Source organism: Giraffa tippelskirchi, chromosome 11 (assembly GCF_054371585.1).
Source record: "Giraffa tippelskirchi isolate mGirTip1 chromosome 11, T2T-mGirTip1v1.2.pri, whole genome shotgun sequence".
Lineage (NCBI taxonomy): Eukaryota > Metazoa > Chordata > Mammalia > Artiodactyla > Giraffidae > Giraffa > Giraffa tippelskirchi.
The window spans coordinates 65,718,142-65,729,738 of NC_137285.1; the positions used below are offsets into that span (position 1 = coordinate 65,718,142).

Consider the following 11,597-nt stretch of genomic DNA (forward strand, 5'->3'; position numbering starts at 1 on the left):
TCCTCCACCTCCCCAGAATGGTCCCAGATGGTCCCAGCAGGATGTGCAAGGTTGCATTTTAAATGGATTACTTGCTTCTATCTTTTCTAAGCATTCTTAGAAAAGCTTAGGGAGGGTTCTAGTTTTAAATATTTTAAGCATATGTGCTGATATGCTATTAGAAACAATAGGCAATAGTCTAAAAAGAGAAAAAATATATTAATGATAGTAAATCACTAGCATTTGATACCATCTATGTGAGTTTCAGAAACATTTAAGGGTTAACCTCTGTCCGGTACACTCACTGATTGAGAGACCTAAAGGATCATTAATGTGACTAATATCCTTAAGGTATACAAAGAATATGGTGGTGGAATTACAGGCAAATTAGTCTAAATTTTAAATCAGGGAAGGTTGGTAAAACATACAAAATAGGATTCATACAGATACAATCGGGTATTATATGGTTTCTGTAGAAGAAATTATATATGGTATATATTAGACATTTGTAGAAAAATGGGTCATCATGAGGGCAAGAGTAAAAGTTATGGACCTTACACACTTTCAACTATTCCACTATGGGCTAAGGAGGCCCACACAGAGAAAGGAAGCCTCAAAGAGCATCCACTTGAATGGAAACCATAAAGGTTCCATGAATTATTATACATACTACCTCAGAGAATGGATGCTAGTTAAATTTTAAATTTGCAAAACACACTACCCTCTTCAGAGATAAAAAGTGGGAAGATCCCAGGAAACTGTAATAAGCAAACAAAAAGGAGCTTTACAGCTGTATTAGTCTGAGCAATACCACTGCTGGGCATACACACTGAGGAAACCAGAATTGAAAGAGACACGTGTACCCCAATGTTCATTGCAGCACTGTTTATAATAGCCAGGACATGGAAGCAGCCTAGGTGTCCAGCAGCAGACGAATGGATAAGGAAGCTGTGGTACATATACACAATGGAATATTACTCAGCCATTAAAAAGAATACACTCGAATCAGTTCTAATGAGATGGATGAAACTGGAGCCTATTATACAGAGTGAAGTAAGCCAGAAAGAAAAACACCAATACAGTATGCTGCTGCTGCTGCTGCTGCTAAGTCGCTTCAGTCATGGCCGACTCTGTGCGACCCCATAGAAGGAAGTCTACCAGGCTCCCCCGTGCCTGGGATTCTCCAGGCAAGAATACTGGAGTGGGGTGCCATTTCCTTCTCCAATGCGTGAAAGTGAAGTCGCTCAGTGGTGTCCGACTCTCAGTGACCCCATGGACTGTAGCCTACCAGGCTCCTCCATCCATGGGATTTTCCAGGCAAGAGTACTGGAGTGGGGTGCCACTGCCTTCTCCTAATACAGTATACTAACGTATATATATGGAATTTATTAAATCGGTAAAGATAACCCTGTATGCGAGACAGCAGAAGAGACACAGATGTATAGAACAGTATTTTGGACTCTATGGGAGAGGGTGAGGGTGGGATGATACGGGAGAATGGCACCGAAGTATGTAAATTATCATATGTGAAACGAATCGCCAGCCCAGGTTCGATGCATGATACAGGGTGCTAGAGGCTGGTGCACTGGGATGACCCAGAGGGATGAGATGGTGAGGGAGGTGGGAGGGGGTTCTGGGGAAAAAAAAAACAAAACAATTGTGAAAAAAAAACAAAAAGAAAAAAAGAAAAAAACAATCTATCTTATTCCTAACTAGTATCAGTAAACACCATTGGTGGACCAAAAGAAAAAAAAAATCAGTGTGGCCCTCAGGACAAGGGCTAAAGAACTACTATTGGCAAATGATGAATATCATTCAACTGTACAGAATTCTTCTCCATCCCTTTTGCAAACACTGTATTTTAATCATTTCTGAGTGAGCAACGTAGGCAGAAGGAGGAAAAAAAAAATCAAGACCTAAAGAATGAAAACTAAAACAGTGGAGACTGGTTAAGAGAAGCAGCTCTATGAAATGCATTTTTAACATGAAAGTTTGGCCACCTAAAGTGATGCCAAGCAATAAATACATGTTTGGATATTTAATATTATGCTGGACTAAAGTAGGCATAGAGTTGAACATCAAATTCTAAAATGCCATACTTAGGAGGATGCCAAGGAAGTTGGAAAGTATAATACTGACAGCCAAAAAAGTGATAAGATCTTACTGAGAGATGATAAATTTATGAAAATTCCCCTTAGAATTAGTATACTAGAACACTGGTTATGAAGAAAAGCAAAAAAGAATAGCCCTTTACAATGCCAAAAGCCTATTTCTAATAAACAAGCCACTCTAAAGACAAATTCAACCTTGCAAGTCACTGACCTTTAATCATGCTTGGATTTTTTCAAGAAAAAGAAACCATTCACTCAGAAGATTAAAGGTAGGAAAGTCTTGTTTTCAGAGTATTCACATTTGTTTAAGAGGATAAAGATACCCTTGCTAATTAGACTTATCAGCCTCCACTCATCATTCAAAATTCGAATTTCTTCAGTCTCCCTCTTTAGATATTATATTTTCAATTGTCTGTGATTTCCTGACATCTCCTTAAATACAAAAAGAGAAAAGAGAGGAAGGGATGGAGGGAGTAGGGGAGGGAGGGAGGGAGGAAGGAAGTAAGAGGGTAGAGAGAGAATACAGAGTTGGTTTCTCACGTAATCTTTTCCAGGTAATCTCTAGACAAATATGAGAGATTAATTTGCACCCCAGATTTGCCCAGGCTCTTCACAGATCTTCACAGACACTCAGATTAACACCTATTGGTCCAGTACAACCATGTAACAGGACACCTTCGTCTCTGTTCTGGAATGACTTCCTGCAGTATCAGCTTTCCAGCATCCCTCAGGATCCTTCTGAACTAGAGAAAGTAAGATAAATCTGATTGCAAATTCAGATGACTATGTATTGTGCTGACATCTTAATGTGCAAGACAGACATTCTTTTGAAGTATCTGCATCTTTCTGTCTGTTTATATAGAGAGATGGATTATCTATTTTCTGGACTAATAGATTTGGCTATACAAATACATCTGAGGCTGTGCTACACTGACTTACCTACTTCTGTTGTTATTTAGTCCCTAAGTCGAGTTCAACCCTTTTGGGACCCCATGGAGTGTAGCCTCCTCTATCTATGGGATTTCCCAGTCAAGAATACCTGAGTGTGTTGCTATTTCCTTCTCCTGGGGATCTTCCAGATACAGGGATCAAACCAGTTTTTCCTGCATTGGCAGGTGGATTCGTTACCACTGAGCCACCAAGGAAGCCCCTATCTACTTTTACTTATATAAGAAATGTATTTCTAAATCAAAGTTAAATTAACAAAAGTCTTCCTTTCTGTCCTATAGTTTCATGAACTTGAAATCAGAGTTCTAAAAGGTATACAAATTATACTGCTTCACAAATATACTAAGAATGGCACAACTCTATCAAGTTATAGTGAAGAATATTTCTTCTTGGATAACACTTGATCTTGTTAGAATGAGATGTAGATGAGGGATGAAGATCAACATTAATAGTATGAGGAGGTATTGAGAAATTTCCAGATATCTAACAATATTAATCCATTCCTGTGATAAACATTAAAAATCAGTTATGATCTCTGTTCTCAAGGACATTATATTCTCACTATATTTAGCAAAGTGAAACTACGTTCTTAGTCATTTCATTAACATCAGACAAAGCAAATGCATTTCAATTAGTCTAGACTCACATAAACCTGGACAAACTTCTACTCTCTGCATTTCAAGGAAGTCCTCCAAAAGGCCAATTAAGAATGGGGTGTAATTGTTTTAAAAAAGTGATCTTCGCAGCCAGGAGGTTTGAAATCAAATTCTGGGTAATCTTAACAAATGTTTGACTTCATGGAGCATCTGTTTTTCTACCTGGGAATGGTAACATACTGAGAACCCCCCATGAACAGTATGTTACCATTACCCAGATAGAAAAACGGATGCTTCATGAAGTCAAATATTTTGTTAAGATTACCCAGAACTTGATTTCAAGCCTCCTGGCTGCAAAGTTCACTTGTTTTAAACAATTACACCCCATTCTTAATTGGCCTTTTGGAGGACTTCCTTGAAATGCAGAGAGTAGAAGTTTGTCCAGGTTTATGTGAGTCTAGACTAATTGAAATGCATTTGCTTTATCTGATATTAATGAGCCAAAGCAAAAACAATACCCAGTTGTGGATGTGACTGGCGATAGAAGCAAGGTCTGCTGCTGTAAAGAGCAATATTGCATAGGAACCTGGAATGTTAGGTCCATGAATCAAGGGAAATTGGAAGGCGTCAAACAGGAGATGGCAAGAGTGAACATCAACATTCTAGGAATCAGCGAACTAAGATGCACTGGAATGGGTGAATTTAACTCAGATGACCATTATCTACTACTGTGGGCAGGAATCCTTTAGAAGAAATGGAGTAGCCATCACGGTCAACAAAAGAGTCAGAAATGCAGTATTTGGATGCAATCTCAAAAACGACAGAATGATCTCTGTTCATTTACAAGGCAAACCATTCAATATCACAGCAATCCAAGCCAATACCCCAACCAGTAATGCTGAAGAAGTTGAAGTTGAACGGTTCTATGAAGATCTACAAGATATTTTAGAACTAACACCCAAAAAAGATGTCCTTTTCATTATATGGGACTGCAATGGAAAAGTAGGGAGTCAAGAAACACCTGGAGTAACAGGCAAATTTGGGCTTGGAGTACAGAATGAAGCAGGGGAAATGCTAATACAGTTCTGCCAAGAGAACGCACTGGTCATAGCAAACACCCTCTTCCAACAACACAAGAGAAGACTCTACACATGGACATCACCAGATGATCAACACGGAAATCAGATTGATTATACTATTTGCAGCCAAAAATGGAGAAGCTCTATACAGTCAGCAAAAACAAGATGAAGGGCTGACTGTGGCTCAGATCATGAACTCCTTATTGCTAAATTCAGACTTAGATTGAAGAAAGTAGGGAAAACCACCAGACCATTCAGGTATGACCTAAATCAAATTCCTAATGATTATATACTGGAAGTGAGAAATAGATTTAAGGGATTAGACTTGATAGACAGAATGTCTGATGAACTATGGACGGAGGTTCATGACATTGTACACGAGACAGGGATCAAGACAATCCCCATGGAAAAGAAATGCAAAAAAGCAAAATGACTGTCTGAAGAGACCTTACAGATAGCTGTGAAAAGAAGAGAAATGAAAAGCAAAGGAGAAAAGGAAAGATATACCCATCTGAATGCACCGTTCCAAAGGATAGCAAGGAGAGATAACAAAGCGTTCCTCAGCTATCAATGCAAAAATATAGAGGAAAACAACAGAATGGGAAAGACTAGAGATCTCTTCAAGAAAATTAGATACGAAGGGAACATTTCATGCAAAGATGGGCTCAATAAAGGACAGAAATGGTATGGACCTAACAGAAGCAGAAGATATTAAGAAGATGTGGCAGGAATACACAGAAGAACTGTACAAAAAAGACCTCCATGACTCAGATAATCACAATGGTGGGATTACTCACCTAGAGCCAGGCATCCTGGAATGTGAAGTCAAGTGGGCCTTAGAAAGCATCACTACGAACAAAGCTAGGGGAGGTGATGGAATTCCAGTTGAGCTATTTCAAATCCTAAAAGATGATGCTGTGAAAGTGCTGCACTCAATATGCCAGCAAATATGGAAAACTCAGCAGTGACCACAGGACTGGAAAAGGTCAGTTTTCATTCCAATTCCAAAGAAAGGCAATGCCAAAGAATGCTCAAACTACCACACAACTGTACTCATCTCACATGCTAGTAAAGTAATGCTCATAATTCTACAAGCCAGGCTTAAGGAATACGTGAACCGTGAACTTCCAGATGGTCAAGCTGGTTTTAGAAAAGGCAGAGGAACCAGAGATCAAATTGCCAACATCCACTGGATCATCAAAAAAGCAAGAGAGTTCCAAAAAAACATCTATTTCTGCTTTATTGACTATGCCAAAGCCTTTGACTGTGTGGATCACAATAAACTGTGGAAAATTCTGAAAGAGATGGGAATATCAGACCACCTGACCTGCCTCTTGAGAAAACTGTATGCAGGTCAGGAAGCAACAGTTAGAACTGGACATGGAACAACAGACTGGTTCCAAATAGGAAAAGGAGTACATCAAGGCTGTACACTGTCACCCTGCTTATTTAACTTATATGCAGAGTACATCATGATAAACGCTGGGCTGGAGGAAGCACAAGCTGGAATCAAGATTTTCAGGAGAAATATCAATAACCTCAGATATGCAGATGACACCACCCTTATGGCAGAAAGTGAAGAAGAACTAAAAATCCCCTTGATGAAAGTTTCACTTTCATCTTTCTCCTCTTTCAGAGGAGAGTGAAAAAGTTGGCTTAAAGCTCAACGTTCAGAAAACTAAAATCATGGCATCTGGTCCCATCACTTCATGGGAAATGGATGGGGAACCAGTGGAAACAGTGTCAAACTTTATTTTTTTGGCTCCAAAATCACTGCAGATGGTGACTGCAGCCATGAAATTAAAAGATACTTACTCTTTGGAAGGAAAGTTATGACCAACCTATATAGAATATTAAAAAGCAGAGAGATTACTTTGCCAACAAAGGTCTGTCTAGTCAAGGTTATGGTTTTTCCAGTAGTCATGTATGGATGTGAGAGTTGCACTGTGAAGAAACCTGAGCGCTGAAGAATTGATGCTTTTGAACTGTGGTGTTGGAGAAAACTCTTGAGAGTCCCTTGGACTGCAAGGAGATCCAGCCAGTCCATCCTAAAGGAGATCAGTCCTGGGTGTTCATTGGAAGGACTGATGTTGAAGCTGAAACTCCAATACCTTGGCCACCTCATGCGAAGAATTGACTCATTGGAAAAGACCCTGATTCTGGGAAGGATTGGGGGCAGGAGGAGAAGGGGCCGACAGAGGATGAGATGGCTGGATGACATCACCAACTCGATGGACATGAGTTTGGGTAAACTCCGGGAGTTGGTGATGGAAAGGGAGGCCCGGCGTGCTGCGATTCATGGTGTTGCAAGGAGTCGGACACGACTGAGCAACTGAACTGAACTGAACTGAATGGTAATATTAAGAATTTTCACCATTTGGAGTGTTGTATTGGGCTGAAATAATGTACTCAAGTGCTCTGAAACTATAAAGCTATGCTATCACTATGACATGAAACCGCCATATAGTTTCAGGGGACTTAGGACCCTTGTTTCTTTCTAAAGAGAAGGGTACTTTTTTCAGTGGGCCATAACCTCCATTCACCTCTTAGGCAAGGGCAGATCAAAGGTACTCTGGAATCTGGAGAGCATCCCCTCTTGCTTTTTGGCTATCTTGCACATATTTGTCTTCATCTTGCTTATTTTAGTGGCCTTCTTTAACTGGGATTTCAATGTACTACGAAGTTTTCTCTGTTATTACTTTTATTTCTCTTATACAGTAACAAAAGGAGGCACTAAGATTTTGCTACACTTTAGCCAAGGTAGTAGATTAAAGACTTTCACTCCACCAAGTAAAAAAGCAACAATAATCATTAAAAGTGATCTCAGATTGTGGCTGTACTTCTCAGTCTTCCATTTGGACCGTTCTTATCTCTCTTTCACTGCACAGATGTATAGGTTTAGCTCTTGTACACAAAAATGGATGTGAGGTGAGAGTTGGACTGTAAAGAAAGCTGAGTGCAGAAGAATTGATGCTTTTCACTGTGGTGTTGGAGAAGACTCTTGAGAGTCCCTTGGACTGCAAGGAGATCCAACGAGTCCATCCTAAAGGAAATCAGTCCTGGGTGTTCATTGGAAGGACTGATGTTGAAGCTGAAACTCCAATATTTTGGCCACCCGATGCGAAGAGCTGACTCATTTGAAAAGACCCTGATGTTAGGAAAGATTGAGGGCAGGAGGAGAAGGGGACGACAGAGGATGAGTTGGTTGGATGGCACCACGGACTCAATGGACATGAGTTTGGGTAAACTCTGGGAGTTGGTGATGGACAGGGAGGCCTGGTGTGCTGCGGTTCATGGAGTCACAAAGAGTCGGACACGACTGAGTGACTGAACTGAACTGAACTGAACACAAAAATAGGGAAGAAATAAAGTTAGAGTCATAATCCATTCAAATTTGGTTTTGTTGTTTTATCTTCAAAAGCTCTGTTCAAAAATAAATCATTAGTAAAGGAACAATTGATTGGTTCAAATTGGGAAAAGAGTATGTCAAGGTTGTATTTTGTGACCCTGCTTATTTAACTTATATGCAGAGTACATCATGCAAAATGACAGGCTGAATGTCTCACAAACTGGAATTAAGATTGCCAGGAGAAAAACCAACCACCTCAGATATGCAGATGACACCACTCTAATGTAAGAAAGTGGAGAGGAACTAAAGACCCTCTTGCTGAGGGTGAAAGAAGAGAGTGAAAAAAGCTGGCCTAAAACTCAATGTTCAAAGAACTAAGATTATGGCAACCGGTCTCATCACTCCATGGCTAATAGATGGTGAAAAGTGGAAACAGTGACAGATTTTATTTTCTTGGGCTCCAAAGTCACTGCACACAGTGACTGCAGCCATGAAATTGAAAATACTTGCTCCTGGAAAGGAAAGCTATGACAAACCTAGAGAGCGTATTAAAGAGCAGAGACATCACTTTGCAGACAAAGGTCTGTTGAGGCGAAGCTATGGTTTTTCCAGTAGTCATGTACAAATGTGAGAGTTGGACCATAAAGAAAGCTGAGCACAGAAGAATTGATGTTTTCGAGTTGTGGTGCTGGAGAAGACTCTTGCGAGTCCCTTGGACTCCAAGGAGTTCAGACCAGTCAATCTCAACCCTGAATATTCATTGGAAGGAGCGATGCTGAAGCTGAAGCTCCAATACTCTGGCCACCTGATGCGAAGAGCCCAACGCACTGGAAAAGACCCTGATGCTGGGAAGGATTGAGGGCAGGAGGAGAAGGGGGCAACAGAGGATGAGATGACTGGATGGCATTATCGACTCAGTAGACATAAGTTTGAGAGCAAACTCCGGAAGACAGTGAAGAACAGGGAAGTCTGGCATGCTGCAGTCCAAGGGGTCGCAAAGAGTTGGACACGACTTAGCAACTAAACAGCAACAGCAGAGGAAAAATAAAAGTAAATATTCTTAAAGGGTTTTTTGTGTTTTTTTCCTGGCTGAATGTTTATGTGCTGAGGAAAAGGGACATTTATGCTTGAGATGTGTTTCAAAACACAGCGCACAAGTAAATTGTAAAACTTCATACACTCTTTAGACAAAAATAACACAGGTTCACAGACTCTTCTGAGCAGTTTCTAAAGTTAAGTCTGAAACAATGGAACTTATGAAAATGAATTAGCTAACTTTTGACATGTCTTATATTCACATTTTAAGTTAATGATTTATAAAAGCATAAGCTTTTACTTTAATGTGTATAGAAAACTACATTTATTTTCCTGAAATCAGACCAATCATAAGCCTTGCTTTTCTTATACTGGTAGTTGGCGGAATCTTTCACACAACAGGGCATCAGAGAATAGGTGTTTTCCTAGACAAGTTTGAGAAATAATATACTTCATTTTTACCTTACCTAAAACAAGAACATTTTCAATTTTCACCCAGTCGCAAACATTCAAAACAAATTTCTCAATAAAAAGTAGGTTTAGGGAGATGTATAGTACTGAGTTCTGGCAGCCCAGCCTCTAGCAATCCACCACAGCCGAAAGGTGTCTTGGTCCTCTGAACCATCAGGGAAGGCCCAGGAAACTTCTGGTGGGATAGGCTGAGGGTTAAAGGTGATGAGGAAACATAAACAAAATTGAATTAAATCAGAACTCGGAATTCCAGACTGACATGTTTCTGCTAAGCTACTCCAAGTTTTGAAGAAGTACGTGAAGAGTGAACTGAGAAAGATCTGATAACTTGAACACATATACCGCTTGTCATTAACATACTCTGCTTGTTAGAACAATGTGTCATCAAGGTGCAAATTAACAAGAGAATTTCCAGCAGTTTCCTTCATTTGCGTACATCTTTCTTAACTTCAGGCTCAAGAGAGGTCAAAAGAGGTGTGGAGTCACATGCAGACCACCCGCACAGAATCTACGTTGGGGATTTTGCCTCCCCCGGCCTCTTGAGATGGGGCAGAACGTGCTTTCTGCTCACAGACTTTCACCGAATCCGGCCCAGCAACCTCGTGACCACTTTCCTCGCAAGAGAATGGTCGGTTCACCAACCCCGGGTCACCTCGGCCTCAACTCAGCAGATCAGGGCCCGGGAACGGGGCGTGTGTCTCAGACTTCAGGCTGCGGGAGGAGGGCCGGGCGGAGTGTCCGGGTCCCACCGCAGGGCCCGGATTGAGGGAGAGAAACAAGCTGGAATGGGACGGCAACTTGGAAGTGTTTTTAAGGTTTCCTGAAATGGGCAAATGCGTGCTTAAATCCATCCAGCTGGGGAGCTTTCGAGGGCATCCCTCGCCTGCTTTGCCTGGAACGCCCACCAGACCCTGGCCGAGAGGGGGCGAAGGTGTCCCGACTCTAAGCCCACCCGCCCGAGCACCAGGGCGGCGCCGCCCGCGGAGCGCAGGGCCGCAGGCGCCGGGCTCGGAGCCCTAGCGGCTGCGTCCGCAGCTCGTCACGCCGCGCCGGGGCGGGGGTGGGGCGGAGGAACTACCGGAGGTTCCAAACTTGGAGACCGCGCTCCTCACCCAGTCCCGCCGGCGCAGAGCTGCGGCCGCGGAGGCGGCGCGGCCCCTCGGCCTGGGGAGCGGGTGGGAAGGAGACAGGTGAGACCCGGCGCCCTCCCAGCGCCAGCCTTGTCCCCGCCGTCCTGCCCCGAGAGGGCACTCACCGGCTTTGCACGGGTCCTTGTAGTCCAGCGCCTCCGCCTCATCCTCTCCGTAGCCGCCGAAAGTGTAGTCATAGTCGAGGCCAGCGCGGACCCCCAGTTCCGCGCAGAGGACAGCCCCCGTGGCCACCAGCCAGGCGAGCATCCCCAGGGAAAGCCTCTCCAGCCCCATCTTCCTCTCGAGGAAGGGCACCGGTTCCTGTCCCCGCGGAAGGCTCCTCGGCGCGGCCGGCGCTCAGGTGTCCGGGGACATGGGGCGCCGCCGGGCGGAGAGAGGGCAGGGCGACCTGTCCCCCGGCGCGGGCGAGGTGGCGGGCGGGGGCAGGTAGGGAGCGGGTCCGGGCGGGCGCGCGGCCAGGCTGTCTCCCGGCGGCCGTCCTTTCAGCTACTCAACGGCTCGGCTGCCCCAGGCTCCCGGGCTCAGATCCCGCGTGCACCCCGCACCCGGACCCGGTGCCGCTCTGGGAGGACAAGACCAGTCTTCACATCAGCGCGTCTGAGCTGAAAGTGGGGACCGCGGTCGCGGGTGGGGGGCAGACATTCCTTTGCCGCCAGACCTTAAAAGCCGCAGAAGCAGCAAAGCAGGAATACTGAGAGAAGAGCGCAAGTGGGAGGATTTGGGGATGCACTGTTTGTCTTTTCCCCCCAGGCTGTCTTTTTACCCTCTTCCTAACTTGAAAAAAAAAAAAAAATCTTCACAGCATCTAACCCAATCACTTGCATCCTGCTTACTTATTCATACAATCAGGGTCAGGATCCGGGCCACAGCCTCCTCTC

General features: G+C 43.4%; 1 protein-coding gene across 1 annotated transcript in view; it reads right to left on the minus strand.

Moving 5' to 3' along the window:
- TLL1 (tolloid like 1) overlaps positions 1-11,291 on the minus strand; it is a 284,424-nt gene extending 273,133 nt beyond the window's left edge. Inside the window, exon 1 of the mRNA XM_081545909.1 lies at positions 10,824-11,291. Coding sequence (XP_081402035.1) covers positions 10,824-10,992 — 169 coding nt within the window. The 5' untranslated portion in view covers positions 10,993-11,291. The remainder of the gene's footprint in view (positions 1-10,823) is intronic.
- Between the last annotated feature and the right edge of the window lie 306 nt (positions 11,292-11,597).